The 23,044-nt window shown below is 43.6% G+C and overlaps 2 protein-coding genes across 8 annotated transcripts in view; one reads left to right on the forward strand and one right to left on the reverse strand.

Annotated features, from left to right (window-relative positions):
- Positions 1-13,530, reverse strand: part of cntrl (centriolin) — a 114,745-nt gene extending 101,215 nt beyond the window's left edge. For 6 of the 7 annotated variants that reach the window (XM_045708117.1, XM_014174804.2, XM_014174803.2 and 3 more), the window contains exons 1-3: positions 13,385-13,530; positions 3,845-4,089; positions 3,624-3,754 (exon numbers count right to left, since the gene is read on the reverse strand). In XM_045708117.1, coding sequence (XP_045564073.1) covers positions 3,624-3,754; positions 3,845-4,082 — 369 coding nt within the window. In that variant the 5' untranslated portion in view covers positions 4,083-4,089; positions 13,385-13,530. Of the gene's footprint in view, positions 1-3,623; positions 3,755-3,844; positions 4,090-10,243; positions 10,286-13,384 lie in introns of all 7 variants that reach the window. The other variant, XM_014174802.2, reaches the window with a different exon arrangement.
- Positions 10,711-23,044, forward strand: part of cfap77 (cilia and flagella associated protein 77) — a 128,862-nt gene continuing 116,528 nt past the window's right edge. Inside the window, exons 1-3 of the mRNA XM_045709103.1 lie at positions 10,711-11,049; positions 11,525-11,840; positions 12,069-12,134. Of these exons, the coding sequence (XP_045565059.1) occupies positions 10,711-11,049; positions 11,525-11,840; positions 12,069-12,134 (721 nt within the window). The remainder of the gene's footprint in view (positions 11,050-11,524; positions 11,841-12,068; positions 12,135-23,044) is intronic.

A 23,044-nucleotide genomic window follows, 5' to 3' on the forward strand; every position in this document is an offset into this window, starting at 1 on the left:
GCAATTGTGAAGATCAACACAGACCTGCAACAACCTACAGTATGCATGCAATCTTGAACATGCATGCTTTATATGATTAGAGAAGAAAAAAATGTATAGTTACAGTAACTTCAATGTTGCCATGGATGTTACTAATTTTAAGATTGAATGTTACATTTGTTTTTAAGATTACTTTTGTAATACAGTAAATAGCCTAAAGTTATATTGAATTGTGTTTGGTTGACAACGCAACCAAATATCAACATTTAAAGGGGATTCATCTTCTGCCACTGACTTAGTCTGGTTTTAATTTCATTTTTACTACAAATTAATAATTGCTGTGTTGGATTCACATCTCCATCTCAACCAAAAATCTAAGTTAAAGAATAGGATTAAATCAATCAAATTTAAATATAGTTTGATTTAGTCCTATTCTTTAACTTTGATTTTTTTAGGTTTAACTTTGATTTTTTGGAGACGTGCACAGAAGGTACTATCCAAGCAGAAGATACATCTCCTTCAAATGTTGATACTGTATTTGGTTGCGTTGACAACCAAGCACATTTCAATATCACTACATATCATACAATTTAAAATCAACCAGAGCTTGAAACCCTAGACCTATTGTATTGTCTATTTTTTAGTTGAATTCTGTGTTGAATTGAAACAATAGCTGTTGATGACTTTGCAAATGCTATATAGGCTTAAATAGCATTATTGATGATACATGAATGATAAAGTATGGTCACATTTTAATTTGCTCTGTAAACCTACCCTTTGGAATGACTGATAGCAACAGTGAATCTATTTCGTTTTTAGTGGAGATCTCTTAATCATTCTCACGATAGCACATTGATAATAGTCAGTGACAATAGCAATGCAGGGCTTGGTTAAAACCCTGGATGGGAGACCAAAGGGTATCTGAAGATCAATTCTCCAGTAGGTGCTGTGCCCAACCTATTGTTTGTTTTTTCTAATAGTGGATATAACATTGAAGATCTGACATCATTTTAAAAAGGTACAAATTCAACATATTTTACACAAGGTTTGTCTATGTTGAAATTTGGTTACCACTAACATGTTTCCATCCATTTCCATCCGTTTTATGCAAGTAAAGTCATAACAAACAAAAAAATAATTATCACGACAGCTGTGATGGAAACAGGAAGTTTCGGTACAATTTTATATATGCCGACAGATCATTTATTCATTCACGATGGGGGGATCTTTTTGTGTCGGTAAAATTAATTATGCAAGAAATGGTGGTGGAAACACCTTTATGACAATTACATTTTAGTCATTTAGCAGACGCTCTTATCAAGAGCGACTTACAGGAGCAATTAGGGTTAAGTGCATTGCTGAAGCGCATATCGACAGACTTTTCACCTAGTCATCTCGGGGATTCGAACCAACAAGCTTTTGGTTACTGGGCTAAAGCTCTTAACCGCTAGGCTGTGCGCAAATATTGATATAAAAACCATCATATCGAAAGTAAACTTGGAGTCACGCGATGATCTGGTGTGTGGTCCTTCCACTACGAATCATGAAACCATGCAGTTTATTAGGCTACAGATTAAATCATTTATGATGAACTTCACAGGGTGGTGAAAGTAATAATAATAATAATCTCATTATGTAGACAGCCTTGCCACACTATCTTCTGGCTAGAGCGCACGTGCCAACCAGAGTAGGCACATTTGCTATTTAACGCAACCGTTATTGTGACAAAACTATCGGTAGAGTTGAAAATACAATGGAAATACATTGAACTTTAGATTATAATTCAGTACATGAAAACTTAAACGAAAAAGTACATTTCGTGTGCACTATGTTATCACACACTGATTTTTATCTGCAACAAGTCAGTTTGGCGGAAACATACCACTGGTGAGAAAATGCGCATATTTGCTTTATGCAGATTTTTGAATATTCGCATTATAATCTGTCGCCAATTGGTGACAAAAGTTTGCCGACGACAACGGTCGGTGGCTTGATCACCGACAATGATGAGACAGCCTATAGGGAGGTCATAGACCTGGCAGTGTGGTGCCAGGACAACAACCTCTCCCTCAATGTGATCAAGACAAAGGAGATGATCGTAGACTACAGGAAAAGGAGAGCCGAGCATGCCGCCATTCTCGTCGATGGAGCTGTGGTGGACCAGGTCGAGAGCTTTAAATTCCTTGGTGTCCACATCACCAACAAACTATCATGGTCCAAACACACCAAGACAGTCGTGAAGAGGGCACAACAACGCCTATTCCCACTCAGGAGCCTGAAAAGATTTGGCATGGGTCCTTAGATCTTCAAAAAGTTATACAGCTGCACCATCGAGAGCATCACTGCCTGGTATGGCAAATGCTCTGCATCAGACCGCAAGGCGCTACAGAGGGTAGTGCGTACGGCCCGGTACATCACTGGGGCCAAGCTTCCAGCCATCCAGGACCTCTATACCAGGCTGTGTCAGAGGAAGGCCCTGAACAGCTAATCAGATGGCTATCCGGACTATTTCCATTGACCCCACCACCCCCCCCCTTTTTTTTTTTACGCTGCTGCTACTTGCAGTTTATTATCTATGCATAGTCACTTTATCCCTACCTACATGTACATATTACCTCGACTAACATGTACCCCAATATATTGACTCGGTACCGGTACCCCCATATATATTGCCTTGTTATTGTTATTTTATTGTATATTTTTTAACTTTAGTTTATTTAGTAAATATTTTCTTAACTCTTATTTTTCTTAACTGCATTGTTGGTTAAGGGCTTGTAAGTAAGCATTTCACAATAAGGTTGTTGTATTCAGGGGTATCGGATGATATCCTGCCGAATTTGCTGAAACCATATGGTTGTTTTTTTCTGTCTACTTGGCTTTGTTTAGTAGATCTACTTAGTCTGTCCGTATAATTATTCCATTGCTGACGACGTTATGTCACGATCCAAGCCCATGTTTGCTTGCTATTATTTTTCTCGCCCAGGTATGTTTATCAAGCGGAAGATCATTTGAAAATAAAATGACAAATGTCGATTGTTTAAATGTTCACTTGAATAGGACTAAGTAAATCATGTGAATTTTCATCTATCGGGGTCGTTTACCTTTGAACAATGTGTGTGAAGGAACATAACAATGCGCTGTGAGATGCGCTCTAAGTGATAGTATAGTAATGCACACATGAGGAATAGGCTTTACTGGCATTTAAAACGCACTTCTGGGTTTTCTGATCACGAGTAAATCCAATTACGAGTATCAAGTGTGATAAAACAGATACAATTATGACGAGATCGGCACACCGATACTCTGAACACCTCAACCCCTGTCCTGCACTGAAGTCTTACCTCAGTTAATCACTCAATGCTCAATGATCAGAATCCCTTCCAAACTCTAAAGTAGCCCTCTCATTCCCTTCCTCATTATATTTTAATATAAATGTCTTTATTAAAAGGTTTTGGGTGAAAATAATTTCTCTTTGATGATTTTGAAAACAAGCTTTGTTGTCTCTGTGCGCCTTTACCGTGGGTCTCCCATCCTCCTAAATGTTTCTAGTCACCAGCCTCCACTGATCTACGTGGTGCTGCTTTGGTGATTGTTAAATCCGACTGATAGAAAGGGATATTTCAGTTTCATCACATAATTCTTACCTTGAATTTCTTGTCTCCACTCTTTGTTACGGCCAGGTTTAGGGACCGTACAAAGGCTAAATTGTCCTGCTTGGTCAGCCTCGAGATCAGGTCCTCTGTGATATATCTGATTCCCTGGATACTCTCTTCATCTAACCCGAAATGACCAAAAAGAGTGTTTCATCCAAACAGGTCAAAGGTGAAAGCAACACATTAAAGGAATTGTTGTAGTTAGCTAGTACCTGAATGTTTTGACCAGACTCGTCCTTCTCTACCTTCAATGGCCACAGTCTCTGCGAGTAGCCAATCTTCATTCGCGTCAGTAATGTCTAACTGGTGATTACTGTCCATCTTGGAGTGGGTTGTCCGGTGTGGAGTAAGGCTGTAAGGGTCCAACAGTGGTGAGCCCAGACTCTGTATCCTTAAGCTTACTTTGGCTCCTCTCCTGGGTGAGGTCCTCTGGGTAACCCCCTTTTTCATTGTGAAACTGTGAAGTGGGGGATTTGATCAATTTATGAAGCTAACATTTGGTAGCTGCTAGTAAAATTAATTAGCTAGCTATTTTATCTAGCTAAGTTACCTAGTGACTGTTGAATGAAGCAAGTCTTAAGATCTACCATAGATAGCTGAGTCATATCAGGGCTTTCCAGTAAACAAAAACCAATTCATCTGGCTAGTAGAAGCCAAGATATAAATAACTTTGTCATTAGTTAGCTAGCTTGCGACTTAGTTAGCTAGCTGATTAACGTAACATACCCTAACTTTACAAATGACTTTTATTCACAGTATCAGTGCGTTAACACAAGTCAAACCAACTAAACATAGCAACAAACATTAACAATATCAAGCACTTCGGACGATAACGTTAGCTAGTAAGGCTCTATCAAAAAGATGATTTTGAGATAAATTGGCTTTAAAGTTCCAAACCCTCATTGATTTGAATGGTGTCAGCAATTTTTATCTAACGTTAGCTAGCTAATTTTCCCCCAACATCGGCCACCCTGTCACGTCCTGACCAGTATAGGGGTTATTTGTGATTGTAGTTTGGTCAGGACGTGGCAGAGGGTATTTGTTTTATGTGGTTCGGGGTGGTGGTTTGTTTAGAAGGGTGTTTGATTGATTATTTTCTGGGTTTTGGGTTATGTTCTATGTTTTTGTATTTCTATGTTCTTTCTAGTTTAGTATTTACTATGTTAGGTAATTGGGTGTTGGACTCTCAATTGAAGGCAGGTGTTTGTAGTTGCCTTTGATTGAGAGTCCAATATACAGGGATGTGTTTTGTTTGTTAAAACCTCTTACATCTAGACGTTCCGCTAGCGGAACACCTGCTCCAATATCCAATGATGGGCGTGGCGCGAAATACAAACTCCTCTAAAATCCGAAACCTTCAATTTTTCAAACATATGACTAATTTACAGCATTTTAAAGACAAGACTCTCGTTAATCTAACCACACTGTCCGATTTCAAAAAGGCTTTACAGCGAAAGCAAAACATTACATTATGTCAGCAGAGTACCCAGCCAGAAATAATCAGACACCCATTTTTCAAGCTAGCATATAATGTCACAAAAAACAAAACCACAGCTAAATGCAGCACTAACCTTTGATGATCTTCATCAGATGACAACCCTAGGACATTATGTTATACAATGCATGCATGTTTTGTTCAATCAAGTTCATATTTATATCAAAAAACAGCTTTTTTACATTAGCATGTGACGTTCAGAACTAGCATACCCCCGCAAACATCCGGTGAATTTACTAAATTACTCACGATAAACGTTCACAAAAAACATAACAATTATTTAAAGAATTATAGATACAGAACTCCTCTATGCACTCGATATGTCCGATTTTAAAATAGCTTTTCGGTGAAAGCACATTTTGCAATATTCTCAGTAGATAGCCCAGCCATCACGGCTAGCTATTTAGACACCGACCAAGTTTAGCCCTGACCAAACTCCGATTTACTATTACAAAAGTTTGATTACCTTTGTTGTCTTCGTCAGAATGCACTCCCAGGACTGCTACTTCAATAACAAATGTTGGTTTGGTCCAAAATAATCCATCGTTATATCCAAATAGCGGCGTTTTGTTCGTGCGTTCTAGACACTATCCGAAGTGTAAATAAGGGTTACGAGCATGGCGCAATTCGTGACAAAAGATTTCTAAATATTCCATTACCGTACTTCGAAGCATGTCAACCGCTGTTTAAAATCCATTTTTATGCCATTTTTCTAGTAAAAAAGCGATAATATTCCGACCGGGAATCTGCGTTTAGGTAAACAGAGGAAAGAAAACAAAGCATTCGGTCGACGCGGGCACGCGCCTGAGTCTCACAGTACTGTAACCAGCCACTACCCAAACGCGCTACTTTGTTTCAACCAGAGCCTGCAAAGCCACGATTCAGCTTTTTGCCGCCTTCTGAGAGACCATGTGAGCCGTAGGAAGTGTCACGTAACAGCAGAGATCCTTTGTAATGGATAGAGATGGCAAAGAAGGCCAAGAAATGGTCAGACAGGGTACTTCCTGTACAGAATCTTCTCAGGTTTTGGCCTGCCAAATGAGTTCTGTTATACTCACAGACACCATTCAAACAGTTTTAGAAACGTTGGAGTGTTTTCTATCCAAAGCTAATAATTATATGCATATTCTAGTTTCTGGGCAGGAGTAATAATCAGATTAAATCGGGTACGTTTTTTATCCGGCTGTGAAAATACTGCCCCCTATCCATAACAGGTTAATTGTGGGTAGTTGTTTTTGCATTGCGTTGGTGTAGCCTGCAAAACTGTTTCCTGTCGTCGTTTCGTTGTTTATTGTTTTTTGGTGTTCACATTCAATAAATATAATGATGAGCACGCAACCCGCTGCACCTTGGTCCTCTCTTCACGAAGACAGCCGTTACAGAACTACCCACCAAAAATGGACCAAGCAGCGGAGAAAGGAGCAAAGGGAATTACGGGTGGACTATAGGGAGCAGCACCTGGAGTGGAGGAAGCAATGCGCTCGGGAGGAGATGGCATCCTGGTTGCTGGAGGTGTTGGAGTCAAGAATTGACTGGACATGGGAACAATTATTGGACCACTGTGATAACCTGCCTGGGAGGCAGGTAGAGCACGAGAGGCAGCCCCAATAATTTTTTGGGGGGGGGCACACGGGTAGTTTGGCTGGGCAAGGATTAAGTCCCAAGCCAAATCCCCATGTTTTTTCCAAACGACCATTGACTGGACAGGTCCCGTGTTTTGGGGTGATGGGTGCTGTGACGAGGCCAGGTATTTTCAGGCCGGTACGCGCAGTACCAGCGCCCCACATGTGCCAGGGGAAAGTGGACATCCAGCCAGTAGGGTTGATGCCAGTCCTGCGCTCGAGACCACCAGTGCGCCTCTACGGTCCAGTGTTTCCCGCTACACGCACTAGCCTTGAGGTGCGTGTCTCCAGGCTGGCACGTCCAGTACCAGCACCACGCATCAAGCTTCCAGTGAGTCAGCCCAGTCCAACTCAGCCTGTTCCCGCTCCTCGCACTAGCCCTGAGGTGCGTGTCTCCAGGCTGGCACGTCCAGTATCAGCACCACGCATCAGGCTTCCAGTGCGTCAGCCCACTCTAACTCGGCCAGTTCCCGCTCCTCGCACTAGCCCTGAGGTGTGTGTCCCCAGGCTGGTACCTCCACTACCAGCCCCACACATCAGGCTTTCAGTGCGTCAGACCAGGCCCGAGTATCCGGCAACAGTGCCTCGTCCAGAGTATCCGGCAACAGTGCCTCGTCCAGAGTGTCCGGAACCAGGGGAGACGGCCCACTCTCCGGAACCAGGGGAGACGGCCCACTCTCCGGAACCAGGGGAGACGGCTCACTCTCCGGAACCAGGGGAGACGGCCCACTGTCCGGAACCAGGGGAGACGAACCACTGTCCTGAACCGGGTGAGTCTGCCTGCGACCCCGGAACTGGGTGAGTCTGCCACCAGTCCGGAGCCGCCAGAGCCGCCTGCCAGTCCGGAGCCGCCAGAGCCGCCCGCCAGTCCGGAGCCGCCAGAGCCGCCCGCCAGTCCGGAGCCGCCCGCCAGTCCGGAGCCGCCAGAGCCGCCCGCCAGTCCGGAGCCGCCAGAGCCAGTCCGGAGCCGCCCGCCAGTCCGGAGCCGCCAGAGCCGCCCGCCAGTCCGGAGCCGCCAGAGCCGCCCGCCAGTCCGGAGCCGCCAGAGCCGCCCGCCAGTCCGGAGCCGCCAGAGCCGCCCGCCAGTCCGGAGCCGCCAGAGCCGCCCGCCAGTCCGGAGCCGCCAGGGCCGCCCGCCAGTCCGGAGCCGCCAGGGCCGCCCACCAGTCCGGAGCCGCCAGGGTCGCCCGCCAGCCGGGTGCAGCCAGGGGAGCCACCTAAGTGGGCTAAGCCAAGGGTGGAGCGGGGTCCACGTCCCGCACCTGAGCCACCTCCAGTATAGGTGGGTTGGGGAGGGGGGGTGTAGCACAGGTGCCGTCGTTTTTTTGTTGTTGAGGTGCATCCGGGGTCTGCACCTTTAGGTCCTGACTAGTATAGGGGTTATTTGTGATTGTAGTTTGGTCAGGACGTGGCAGAGGGTATTTGTTTTATGTGGTTCGGGGTGGTGGTTTGTTTAGAAGGGTGTTTGATTTATTATTTTCCGGGTTTTGGGTTATGTTCTATGCTTTTGTATTTCTATGTTCTTTCTAGTTTAGTATTTTCTATGTTAGGTAATTGGGTGTTGGACTCTCAATTGAAGGCAGGTGTTTGTAGTTGCCTTTGATTGAGAGTCCTATATACAGGGATGTGTTTTGTTTGTTAATTGTGGGTAGTTGTTTTTGCATTGCGTTGGTGTAGCCTGCAAAACTGTTTCCTGTCGTCGTTTCGTTGTTTATTGTTTTTGGTGTTCACATTCAATAAATATAATGATGAGCACGCAACCCGCTGCGCCTTGGTCCTCTCTTCACGAAGACAGCCGTTACACACCCCCTAACTTCGGACACTTTCTAGCGGTTGGAGGACTAAATCACCTCGAGCTCAACATTTAAATGGACTGGAAAATAACGGTAAGTTTTGCGACTAAAGACACCCTTCTAGCTAGCTGACCACTGATTTTTATTGCAATTTATGTAAGTTAAGTTAGGTTGAGGGCTTTCAAAAAAGTAACATGTATACACATTTGAATACATGTATACTTACACGTTGTAACGTACGCTAACCCCATCCGTACAAATGTGCGCAACCGCGACATTCAAACGAGGCTGCAAAGAAAACTAATGGGACTGTAGCGACTGTGTTGACATGAAAATCTGGGGTGTGAACTTTTTTTTATATATATTTTTGTCTTTTTTAATTTTTCACCTTTATTTAACCAGGTAGGCAAGTTGAGAACAAGTTCTCATTTACAATTGCGACCTGGCCAAGATAAAGCAAAGCAGTTCGACAACATACAACAACACAGAGTTACACATGGAGTAAAACAAACATACAGTCAATAATACAGTAGAAAAATAAGTCTATATACAAAGTGAGCAAATGAGGTGAGATAAGGGCGGTAAAGACAAAAAGGCCATGGTGGCAAAGTAAATACAATATAGCAAGTAAAACACTGGAATGGTAGATTTGTAGTAGAATAAAGTGCAAAGTAGAAATAGAAATACTTTCTATTCAAGCAGTGATTGACATGGTAATAGTCTATAGTATTGGAGAAAATTGGAAAAAACTGACCCCTCCGATGCTGTACGTTACATCGTGACGTGTCATGGCGTAACGTACAGCACGCATAAAGCAACTAATTCTGTCTTACAGCCTCTCTCCACCAAGTGTAGCACTTCTCTCACCGTTTAAAAACAAGAAATGGACAGGGTAAGGGGGGACACCTAGTCATTTTTTGCGTCATCACTGCAAGCTATCATGACTCTCAAAAGCCTCTGTTTACTTCTGAAGATCACTTTAGCACCTCCCTAAAAACCCAATTCAAATTTGACACAGACCTTCAAATATGTATGTAATGACACATTATATAAACTCTTTATAGTGTTTTATTTACACGACATCTCTCTTCACTATCACACAATAGGTTTCGCTTCCCCCCCATTTTTAAAAAGACCCGACGGAGCTCATTGCCTTCTTGAATCATGCAGAGATGGGCATCATGAAGGCCTCGTCATTGATTTTGTTGGAAAGGGGAGAAATTGTGCTTTACAATGGCATTGATATTACAGTTGATCTGGAAGTATTACGTTTTTTTGACGCTAAAATAAGGTCAATTGTACGGACCAGCGCGATGTACAAAAGTTAGTTATTTTACGATATAACATAAACTTCAACTGCGCGACAGACCAAACAACATTTAATATCCAACCTTTTACCTCAAATATAGTTAACAGATTTGCTAATGTTGATAGCTTGGTTGCTAAATGTTGATAGAACTGCTAAGTAAAGTCTTCCCTGTGGCTCAGTTGGTAGAGCATGGTGTGTGCAACGCCAGGGTTGTGGGTTCGATTCCCACGGGGGGCCAATAGAAAAATGCATGAAATGTATGCATTCACTACTGTAAATTGCTCTGGATAAGAGCATCTGCTAAATGACTAAAAATGTAAATGTAAGGAAATAAATTGTAAGCGTTAGATAATACATATCATGAAAACAACTGAATGTTGTCAAGCTTTTACCTTATCAAAATTGGAGTCCTCTGACGGGGCGTTTTGCACAATCTGCAAAAATTCCATTTGAACCATGAACTTTTTGACACCTATCACTGTAGGCTATGTTTAATCTTACAACAGCTACAGTACATAGAGGCAGTATTTAGTCAAATGTTACAATGTATGCATCAATATTAAACTAATTGGGACACAAATTTTCATTACAGATATCAAACAAAAAACGTGGGTACACTTTCAGTTATTGTGATAACATTCATCATCACCTTTCAATGCCTTAGCTCTGAAATGTGCAGGTATTTGGTGTTCTATGTGTTTATGTAGGTAGAATGCTGGACTGACTGTTCTCAATGTGTGTGATGTAAATGTGGATGTGTATGGTGATGCCAAAACAAACATTTTCATCCTGGATGGACAATTTTATATTCTATTGTAGGTTTCGGCACCCAGGGGAAACAATCCCACCGCTGGGGAAAATGTGGTGGGAAATGTTCAGGAAGAGGCACAAGAACCTGAGCATGAGGCCGGACAACCTAGATAGGGGGAGAGCTGAGTGTGCCACACGTCTGACGAAAGACACCTTCTTTACTTCTTATGAGAAGCACTTGGAAGAGAGAGTGGACCGAGGGAGAAACCTAGAACAAATCTATAACTGCGATGAGTCTGGATTTCGTAGCGACCAGAGCAGGCACAAAGTGCTGGCTCCCCAGGGCACAAAACACGTGTACCAGCAGGCTCCGGGGACCAAGGAGCAAATCACCACACCACCATCTCTTCCTGGCCTGCTTCAACACAGCTGGGGAGGATGTCCCCCCGTTTATCATCTACCCGAAATGTTTCCTCGGTTGACACTACACACTGGGAGCCCCCCCCCCCAAAGCCTTGTATGGACGGTCAAACAATGGCTACATTGACAGGGACCTGTTCAGGAAGTGGTTTCAGCACTTCATTCAGCATGCAGTGAAGGAGCGCCTACTCTTCAATGGGCGGCAGGTATCCTAGAAGAGCACCCCCTAATAGAGGAGATAGGAAATTACTGTCCGAAAGTACATCCTTACTGTCCTGAAGTATCGGCTAGACCAATACAGAAGACTCCCTGTGGTCGCCACATGCCTCACCGGGGAAGAATACACGTGCCAGTGGCAGGACAGGGGTGAAAAGGAGAGGGCAGAGGAGAAAGAGCATCGGGCAGCCTTCAGAACACAGAGGGCACAGGAGAGGGCTGCCATGAAATGAGACCATTGACGCCATCGCCTCCGCTGGACCTCCCGCTGGAACCACTCCTGACAGCTGCATCACCACCGCCAGTGCCTCCCAGTGTTCAACACCTGTAGGAGCCGCCGGAGCCCCCAGCTACAGAAGAAGGCCACGTGCCTACTCTCCCGGCCACACCATCATCGGCCCCACAACCCCACCATTACAAACACCAGCTCCTCCAAGCCATCGTCGGCGGTTTCGTCCACCACCACACCACCCCCCCTGTCTGTCAACACCAAACCGGCCTCCTCTGGACCAACTGCCTCCTCCGTCTCCCCTGGTCACACCACCACAGCAGCCTCGTCTGGTGTCCCTGCCCCCTGCAATTTGAATACAGCCACCTCCACAGGTAAACACGTTAAATTACAAAACAATTACTTGTGTGTTTTATAAAACTGCAATGTTTAAACTTTTGTTTCTTTCTTTACATATTTACAGTCCATAGCACCAGCCCACAAGGCATGTCCACCCCCTCCAAAACTTCTGCAGCTTCCTCCAGAGGTATTGATGTAAAAAAGTTGAAAATGGTTTTCATGAAACATGGTCTGTCTAACACTACTTTTTCTCTTAACTGCAGCACAGAAAAGAAAGAGAAAAGCTCCACCGGCCACCTCTGTCACGCCACCCATGGCAAAACTCTCAGGTACTTAATAATCTGTTTTTCTCTCTCTCATTTGTATCAATTACTATTGTTGCTGTAGTACTTCTACATTTTGCAAAACCATGTTAATCAATTTGATGGGTTTTTTGTTGGGGTTTTTTCCAAATAAAAGAAGACGCCACCCTGCTGTGCTCACTGCGGGGAGCGTGATCCACCTGCAAGAGTGTAGGTCCGAGGTGCTATGGGTGTGATGTGACTTCTGCCAGCACTGGTTCCACTGCAGGTGTGTAGAGTGAGATCTATAGTTGGTGGTGGAGCTGGATTGTTGTGACAATATAGGGGTGGAGGTTGAGATTTAATTGTTTGTTTTCATATGAAATTATTTATTTGTAAAAAAAAAAAATACATGTCTAAAATATAATATATATTTATTCAACCCATCTTGTGCCTTCCTTTACTTTCCAAGTGCATCTTTGGAACAAACTCCAACAGCGTTTAAATTGTTTATGTCAATGCACATGACTGAAATTGTATTTATTTAAACAAATTTATATTTTAGTATTAAACTGTTATCTACTTTCTCAAAACATAAGATTAATCTGTAAAACAAATTATGACACATTATTTGGTTACAACACTGAATATGTTTGTGAAGAACCATTTTTTTTAAGAGTCCACAGGAGGGCGAAACGGGCTACGCAATGAAAAGTTGACATGCAAGTATTAACAATTTTTTTACCAGAAGGCTAGCCAACTATGTAGTAAACACTTCGGATACGGGGTTGGTTTCTCATTTTTTAACAAAATTAAACAGATATCTTGTAATTGAACAAAATAGTAAGGTGGCCGATAACTGGGGACCGTATGCGGATAATACGGGACGTATTTTTTTGCTAAGCCGTTTATCAAAAAGCTGATAACGTTAGTACTTCCACTGAATTGTAAAACATGCTAATTGCTGACCCGTTAGCTAACATTTTTATGACACCAATAATCACAAAACATTGATGGCTTGATCACAAGATAACACTGTTGAAGGTAATATATTTCTTAAACGCTGTTGAATATGCGGATATTACTTGGTTCCACGCTAACGTTAGTATTCTTTTGAACTTAACATGAATTGGGGTAACGTTATTTAGTAACTAGTTAATGTTCCTAGCTATAACGGTACTGTAGCTATATAACGTTAGGTAGAGAACATTGAACAGAACAAGGTTATGTCAATAACTAAATGTTGGCAAAAATGCAGACACAACCTTGGCTATAGTCCCTATAAGCTATCAACTCACATTTTTGTGATCCTCGGTCCTGTGTGTGGGAATTTAACGGCCAACAAGCTAACATTACCGTAGCTACCTAACCAACTGTCTCCATAGTAACTAAAGCAATACAAAGCGCTTTACAACTTGACCAAATACTACTACTTCTTCGATGAGGTTTAACGGCGGTTGGCATCTAATACATATTCAATTACCGCCACCTACTAGACTGGAGTACAACTTCCTTATACTTTGCTTGAAAAAATAAACAAATACCCTACCATCTAACCATACACTCACAAAAAAAATACAAAATAACACCACCCTACTCCACTATTTAAATATATTTAGTCAACAACCTGAAAGGGTGGGACCACAACCTACATTTTCTGCGGCTTACGTTCCATCCCTGCAGTACAGTTGATAACCATTGCTATAAATGCAAAAAAAATCCAATCTTACTGAAACATATATCACTTGTTGGCCTATCCCTCTGTACTGGTACAGATCTACTACTCACACCACTCCTCTCAGGATCCCTCCCCCTTGACCCATCATCCTCTACTTTCTTCACTGCCTCAGCATATGACAACTTCTGCTCTACTCTAACCCTGGAAACCTCAACCTGGAGGAGGCTCCAAGATGGCAGTGAGCGCACGCTTCCAACTGAGCTTTATATACCAACTTTTGAAAGATAGTGAAAAATGTATTATTTTGAACTACCAAAATAACACCTCCAGGTCCATGTGGCTCTTGTGTCCATTTTTTTAAATGCAATTTACCTTTTATTTAACTAGGCAAGTCAGTTAAGAACAAATTCATATTTTCAATGACAGCCTAGGAACAGTGGGTTACCTGCCTTCTTCAGGGCCAGAAGACAGATTTTTACCTTGTCAGCTCAGGGATTTGATCTTGCAACCTTTCGGTTGTTAGTCCAACGCTCTAACCAATAGGCTACCTGCCGCCCCTTTAATACTTTGCTTACTAAAAACACCAGGTTATTGATGATTTAAGATTATATTTTCCAAAATGTCACAGCTCGCTGACAGAAAGAGAAATCTTATGTTGCAGTAGTTTATGTGTCGGGGGGCTAGGGTCAGTCTGTTATATCTGGAGTATTTCTCCTGTCTTATCAGGTGTCCTGTGTGAATTTAAGTATGCTCTCTCTAATTCTTTCTTTCTCTCTCTCGGAGGACCTGAGCCTCAGGACTACCTGGCCTGATGACTCCTTGCTGTCCCCTGTCCACCTGGCCGTGCTGCTACTCCAGTTTCAACTGTTCTGCCTGCGGCTATGGAACCCTGACCTGTTCAAAGGACGTGCTACCTGTCCCAGACCTGCTGTTTTCAACTCTCTAGAGACAGCAGGAGTGGTAGAGATACTCTGAATGATCGGCTATGAAAAGCCAACTGACATTTACTCCTGAGGTGCTGACCTGTTGCACCCTCGACAACCACTGTGATTATTATTATTTGACCCTGCTAGTCAACATTTGAACATCTTGGCCATGTTCTGTTATAATCTCCACCCTGCACAGCCAGAAGAGGACTGGCCACCCCTCATAGCCTGGTTCCTCTCTAGGTTTCTTCCTAGGTTCTGGCCTTTCTAGGGAGTTTTTCCAAGCCACCGTGCTTCTACACCTGCATTGCTTGCTGTTTGGGGTTTTAGGCTGGGTTTCTGTACAGCACTTTGAGATATCAGCTGATGTAAGAAGGGCTTTATAAATACATTTGATTTGATTTATGGCTGCCTCCTCAGCTAGCAATGCTCAGGCATTATCCAATGTCATCACACAGGAGGCAAATGCTTTGACTGACAACTGCCCCAACTATACTGGTCTGACAGACTCTATGACACTTCCCGTGTCAGACGAGGATTTTCCTTCTTTGCTTATAACCCCAAGCAAACCTCCAGCTTCCAAGAAAGGCATGTTTGAACTGGGCCCAGATGCCGCTGACAATAATGATGTTATCGCCACTCTTTCCAGGCTCATCAATGCAAGGTCCGATGCCATAGAGAAAATGTTTGGCGACAACGCAATGAAAATCGAGGGCTTAAAAAAACAGTTAACTTTGCATGCATGTAAATCAAGGATGTTAAGAAGGTCGCCCACATCGAAAAGCATGTCAAAAAGGAGGAGGGAAAGATGGACTTGTGCCAAAGAAGAATCATAGAACTTGAAAGATACTCCAGACGGTGGAATCTGAGACTGTATGGAGTTCCCGAGGCAGATGGGGAGAACGTGCGGCAAGAGACCATCAAAGTCTGCCAAGCTATCCTACCTGTGGAGAAGGCTAAGCTAGCAGATGTTGTCGACACTGTACATCGCCTCCGCACGAGAAGGCAGGGTGACTCCAAGCCCAGAGGTGTCATTCTTCAGTTCACATCACGGATCTATAGGGATGCCATTTGGAAAGCAGCCAAAAAAATCTACTTTCCTACCAGATAACAATCTGCGGTTTGCTGAAGACCTCTCGAAAGCAGACAGAGAAAAGAGAGAGAAACTGTGGCCAGCTGTGGAAAAAGCACGAAAAGAAGGGAAAGCAGCTTACTTCATCGGAGGGCGCGCTTTCATCAACGGATCCTGAATCAACCTTCCTCCTTGAACTGTCATAGGCTGTGCCTGGTGGTCAACATAGGCTACCTAGATAGCTACCTCTGATGTGAGCAGATCCCACTCCCGGCTCTAAGGTGATTTAACCTTCGTTCTAACTGCACAGGACTACTGGAGTAATGGATATTTACTATTTTATTTGTTCTCTCACTTCTGATATTTTTACCTGCAATATAGGCAGTGAGCAAGATTTTTGTTGTTTCTTGTTCTGGCAGTTAGCTTTGTTGTGCTATACTATTCTCACTCCATCATTTATATCTATATGGTGTGCAATGCTGGTTTCCTTTCATTCTTATTCGATTTGCGATTGTTGTTTAGCTCGTAGTACTTTGTTCTATATTCCACTTTGTCGTTGTCTATAGTTTCACTCAATGCTAGGGGGTTAAAAAATAATGTAAAGCACAAAGCCTTATTTTTATTTGCCAAACAGCTTAAAACAGATTTGTGTTTTTTTCAAGAGTCTCATTCATTTGCTACCGACGTCAACTTCTGGAGGTCTCAGTGGGGTAATGATGTATGGCTCTCTGATGGTTCTGAACGCTCTACTGGAGTTATTACTCTAAAGAATAATTTCAATGGAAGTACACTGCTCAAAAAAATAAAGGGAACACTAAAATAACACATCCTAGATCTGAATGAATGAAATAATCTTATTAAATACTTTTTTATTTACATAGTTGAATGTGCTGACAACAAAATCACACAAAAATAATAAATGGAAATCCAATTTATCAACCCATGGAGGTCTGGATTTGGAGTCACACTCAAAATTAAAGTGGAAAACCACACTACAGGCTGATCCAACTTTGATGTAATGTCCTTAAAACAAGTCAAAATGAGGCTCAGTAGTGTGTGTGGCCTCCACGTGCCTGAATGACCTCCCTACAACGCCTAGGCATGCTCCTGATGAGGTAGCGGATGGTCTCCTGAGGGATCTCCTCCCAGACCTGGACTAAAGCATCCGCCAACGTGGCGTTGGTGGATGGAGCGAGACATGATGTCCCAGATGTGCTCAATTGGATTCAGGTCTGGGGAACGGGCGGGCCAGTCCATAGCATCAATGCCTTCCTCTTGCAGGAACTGCTGACACACTCCAGCCACATGAGGTCTAGCATTGTCTTGCATTAGGAGGAACCCAGGGCCAACCGCACCAGCATATGGTCTCACAAAGGGTCTGAGGATCTCATCTCGGTACCTAATGGCAGTCAGGCTACCTCTGGCGAGCACATGGAGGGCTGTGCGGCCTCCCAAAGAAATGCCACCCCACACCATGACTGACCCACCGCCAAACCGGTCATGCTGGAGGATGTTGCAGGCAGCAGAACGTTCTCCACGGCGTCTCCAGACTCTGTCACGTCTGTCACATGTGCTCAGTGTGAACCTGCTTTCATCTGTGAAGAGCACAGGGCGCCAGTGGCGAATTTGCCAATCTTGGTGTTCTCTGGCAAATGCCAAACGTCCTGCACAGTGTTGGGCTGTAAGCACAACCCCCACCTGTGGACGTCGGGCCCTCATACCACCCTCATGGAGTCTGTTTCTGACCGTTTGAGCAGACACATGCACATTTGTGGCCTGCTGGAGGTCATTTTGCAGGGCTCTGGCAGTGCTCCTCCTGCTCCTCCTTGCACAAAGGCAGAGGTAGCGGTCTTGCTGCTGGGTTGTTGCCCTCCTACGGCCTCCTCCACGTCTCCTGATGTACTGGCCTGTCTCCTGGTAGCGCCTCCATGCTCTGGACACTACGCTGACAGACACAGCAAACCTTCTTGACACAGCTTGCATTGATGTGCCATCCTGGATGAGCTGCACTACCTGAGCCACTTGTGTGGGTTGTAGACTCCGTCTCATGCTACCACTAGAGTGAAAGCACCGCCAGCATTCAAAAGTGACCAAAACATCAGCCAGGAAGCATAGGAACTGAGAAGTGGTCTGTGGTCACCACCTGCAGAACCACTCCTTTATTGGGGGTGTCTTGCTAATTGCCTATAATTTCCACCTGTTGTCTATTCCATTTGCCCAACAGCATGTGACATTTATTGTCAATCAGTGTTGCTTCCTAAGTGGACAGTTTGATTTCACAGAAGTGTGATTGACTTGGAGTTACATTGTGTTGTTTAAGTGTTCCCTTTATTTTTTTGAGCAGTGTATTTTGCACTCCGACTGTGACCCTTATGGTCACTTTCTTTGTCTTGTTATCAACTGCAACAACATCATCATTATTATTACCAACATTTATGGGTACAATTCCAAACTTGAAAATGATCACTTACTTGAATCTTTAGAAAAGCGTATTCTCCATTGGCTAACCAAGTTCCCTAATGCTTTACTTATAGTAGGTGGGGATTTTAATATTTCTCTGAATAATTTAATTGATAGATGGCCTCCGGGACAGTTTGAGGCAGTTTATGGAAAGGTTTGATATCATAGATATTTGGAGAGTAAAGTTTCCTAATGACAAGTCTTTCACATGGAGTAATAAGGCATGCTCCAGACAATCACTCATAGATTTTTGGCTGGTGTGTAAATGTTTTGATAAACAGGGTATTTCTGTTAACGTCCTTGCCACTCCCCTTACTGATCATAGAGCTATTTATATTGACATTAAACTTTTTATCTCTGATAATGGCCTTGGCAGAGCATCCTACTGGAAGCTTAATAGCATTATATTGAAACATGAGTTGGTCAAGATGGAGATAAACAATTTAATTACACACTTTTGGAACAAAGCTATAAATGACAATTCATACATTAATAACTGGGAGCTTTTTAAATATGAGGTTGGAAAATATTTAAGAAAATATGGGAGTTATCTTTGCCAAGATGAGGAGAGCTGAAGAAGAAAGTGTAATTGTTCAAAAGCATCTCAGAGGAGGACAAATCTGTTCTGTTTGAGCTACAAAACAAGTTGTATGATATGTATAAACTGAAAGCAGAGGGAGACTTTGTCAGATCTAGGAAGAAGTGGCTAGAGGAGGGTGAACAAAATTCAACTTATTTTTTCAGGTTAGAAAAATACCACAAAAAATAATACAATTCAACAATTAAATATTAATGGTCTCATCACAGATGATCCCAAATTAATCTCTAACATTAGTTGCAACTTCTACAGGAATTTAAATAGTTATAAGTATTGTGAGGTTTCCGCAACTCTTTTTTTTGACTCTCTGGGGGGTGTGAAATCAATTGGGAGGCTGAGAGGGAACAGTGTGATGACCCTATTATAGTTGAAGAGATCATTTATTCTATTGAACACCTTAAAAATAATAAGTCTCCTGGGACTGATGGTATATCTGCTGTGTTTTACAAAACTGTTTCTCAACAGTTAGTCCCATTTCTGTTGGAGGTCTTTTCTGAAAGCATTGCAAATAATGCTCTCCCTCCCAGTTTGACTCAAGGTCTGATTACATACATTTTTATTTTATTTATTTATTTCACCTTTATTTAACCAGGTAGGCAAGTTGAGAACAAGTTCTCATTTACAATTGCGACCTGGCCAAGATAAAGCAAAGCAGTTCGACAACATACAACAACACTGAGTTACACATGGAGTAAAACAAATATACAGTCAATAATACAGTAGAAAAATAAGTCTATGTACAATGTGAGCAAATGAGGTGAGATAAGGGAGGTAAAGGCAAAAAAAAGTCCATGGTGGCAAAGTAAATACAATATAGCAAGTAAAACACTGAAATGGTAGATTTGTAGTAGAAGAAAGTGCAAAGTAGAAATAGAGTTAATGGGGTGCAAAGGAGCAAAATAAAATAAATAAATACAGTAGGGGTAGAGGTAGTTGTTTGGGCTAAATTATAGATGGGCTATGTACAGGTGCAGTGATCTGTGAGCTGATCTGACAGCTGGTGCTTAAAGCTGGTGAGGGAGATAAGTGTTTCCAGTTTCAGAGATTTTTGTAGTTCGTTCCAGTCATTGGCAGCAGAGAACTGAAAGAGAGACGGCCAAAGGAGGAATTGGCTTTGGGGGTGACCAGAGAGATATACCTGCTGGAGCGCGTGCTACAGGTGGGTGCTGCTATGGTGACCAGTGAGTGGAGATAAGGGGGGACTTTACCTAGCAGGGTCTTGTAGATGACCTGGAGCCAGTGGGTTTGGCGACGATTATGAAGCGAAGGCCAGCCAACGAGAGCGTACAGGTCGCAGTGGTGGGTAGTATATGGGGCTTTGGTGACAAAACGGATGGCACTGTGATAGACTGCATCCAGTTTGTTGAGTAGGGTATTGGAGGCTATGTTGTAAATGACATCGCCAAAGTCGAGGATTGGTAGGATGGTCAGTTTTACGAGGGTATGTTTGGCAGCATGAGTGAAGGATGCTTTGTTTCGAAATAGGAAGCCAATTCTTGATTTAACTTTGGATTGGAGATGTTTGATGTGAGTCTGGAAGGAGAGTTTACAGTCTAACCAGACACCTAGGTATTTGTAATTGTCCACATATTGTAAGTCAGAACCGTCCAGAGTAGTGATGCAGGACAGGCGGGCAGGTGCAGGCAGCGATCGGTTGAAGAGCATGCATTTAGTTTTACTTGTATTTAGGAGCAGTTGGAGGCCACGGAAGGAGAGTTGTATGGCATTGAAGCTCATCTGGAGGGTTGTTAACACTGTGTCCAAAGAAGGACCAGAAGTATACAGAATGGTGTCGTCTGCGTAGAGGTGGATCAGAGACGCACCAGCAGCAAGAGCGACATCATTGATGTATACAGAGAAAAGAGTTGGCCCAAGAATTGAACCCTGTGGCACCCCCATAGAGACTGCCAGAGGTCCGGACAACAGGCCCTCCGATTTGACACACTGAACTCTATCAGAGAAGTAGTTGGTGAACCAGGCGATGCAATCATTAGAGAAACCAAGGCTATTGAGTCTGCCGATGAGGATGTGGTGATTGACAGAGTCGAAAGCTTTGGCCAGGTCAATGAAAACGGCAGCACAGTATTGTTTCTTATCGATGGCGGTTACGATATCGTTTAGGACCTTGAGGGTGGCTGAGGTGCACCCATGACCAGCTCTGAAACCAGATTGCATATCGGAGAATGTGCGGTGCGATTCGAAATGGTCGGTAATCTGTTTGTTGACTTGGCTTTCGAAGACCTTAGAAAGGCAGGGTAGGATGGATATAGGTCTATAGCAATTTGGGTCAAGAGTGTCCCCTCCTTTGAAGAGGGGGATACCAGCAGCTGCTTTCCAATCTATGGGAATCTCAGACGACACGAAAGAGAGGTTGAACAGGCTAGTAATAGGGGTTGCAATAATTTCGGCAGATAATTTTAGAAAGAAAGGGTCCAGATTGTCTAGCCCGGCTGATTTGTAGGGGTCCAGATTTTGCAGCTCTTTCAGAACATCAGCTGAATGGATTTGGGAGAAGGAGAAATGTGGAAGGCTTGGGCGAGTAGCTGTGGGGGGTGCAGTGCTGTTGATTGCAGTAGGGGTAGCCAGGTGGAAAGCATGGCCAGCCGTAGAAAAATGCTTATTGAAATTCTCAATTATAGTGGGTTTATCGGTGGTGACAGAGTTTCCTATCCTCAGTGCAGTGGGCAGTTGGGAGGAGGTGTTCTTATTCTCCATGGACTTTACAATATCCCAGAACTTTTTTGAATTTGTGTTGCAGGAAGCAAATTTCTAATTGAAAAGCTAGCCTTAGCTTTTCTAACTGCCTGTGTATATTGTTTCTAACTTCCCTGAAAAGTTGCATATCACGGGGGCTGTTTGATGCTAATGCAGAACGCCATAGGATGTTTTTGTGTTGGTTAAGGGCAGTCAGGTCTGGGGAGAACCAAGGGCTATATCTGTTCCTGGTTCTAAATTTCTTGAATGGGGCATGCTTATTTAAGATGGTGAGGAAGGCATTTAAAAAAAATAACCAGGCATCCTCTACTGACGGGATGAGGTCAATATCCTTCCAGGATACCAGGGCCAGGTCGATTAGAAAGGCTTGCTCGCTGAAATGTTTCAGAGAGCGTTTGACAGTGATGAATGGAGGTTGTTTGACTGTGGACCCATTACGGATGCAGGCAATGAGGCAGTGATCGCTGAGATCTTGGTTGAAAAACAGCAGAGGTGTATTTAGAGGGTAAATTGTTTAGGATGATATCTATGAGGGTGCCAGTGTTTACGGCTTTGGGGTGGTACCTGGTGGGTTCATTAATAATTTGTGTGAGATTGAGGGTGTCAAGCTTGGATTGTAGGATGGCTGGGGTGTTAAGCATGTCCCAGTTTAGGTCACCTAGTAGCGCGAGCTCTGAAGATAGATGGGGGGCAATCAGTTCACATATGGTGTCCAGAGCACAGCTGGGGCCGAGGGTGGTCTATAGCAGGCGGCAACGGTGAGAGACTTGTTTTTAGAGAGATGGATTTTTAAAAGTAGAAGTTCAAATTGTTTGGGTACAGACCTGGATAGTAGGACAGAACTCTGCAGGATATCTCTGCAGTAGATTGCAACACCGCCCACTTTGGCCGTTCTATCTTGTCTGAAAACGTTGTAGTTAGGGATGAAGATTTCATCGTTTTTGGTGGACTTCCTAAGCCAGGATTCAGACACGGCTAGGACATCAGGGTTGGTGAGTGTGCTAAAGCAGTGAATAAAACAAACTTAGGGAGGAGGCTTCTAATGTTAACATGCATGAAACCAAGGCTATTACGGTTACAGAAGTCATCAAAAGAGAGCACATGGGGAGTAGGAGTGGAGCTAGGCACTGCAGGGCCTGGATTCACCTCTACATCACCAGAGGAGCAGAGAAGTATGAGGCTAAGGGTACGGCTAAAAGCTATCGGCAGTAAAACGGGTCCGGATAGGTGATTGTAGCCCAGGAGAGGCTGATGGAACTCTTCAGCTGGCTAGCTCCGGAATAGCCCAGGAGTGGCTGATGAAACTCTTCAGCTGGCTAGCTCCGGAATAATTATGTTAACTCCGGGACCAACGTTGCCAATAGTCACTCAGGTAGCAGCTAGCTAGCTGCAAGATCCAGGTGTAAACGTCCAGAGCCTGCGGTAGAAATCCGGGGATATGGAGAGAGAATAGGTCCGGTAAGCTCTGGTCTAAGTCGCGCTGTACAAAAATTGGCGATAGCTTTTCGA

This window comes from Salmo salar, chromosome ssa26 (genome assembly GCF_905237065.1).
Source record: "Salmo salar chromosome ssa26, Ssal_v3.1, whole genome shotgun sequence".
Lineage (NCBI taxonomy): Eukaryota > Metazoa > Chordata > Actinopteri > Salmoniformes > Salmonidae > Salmo > Salmo salar.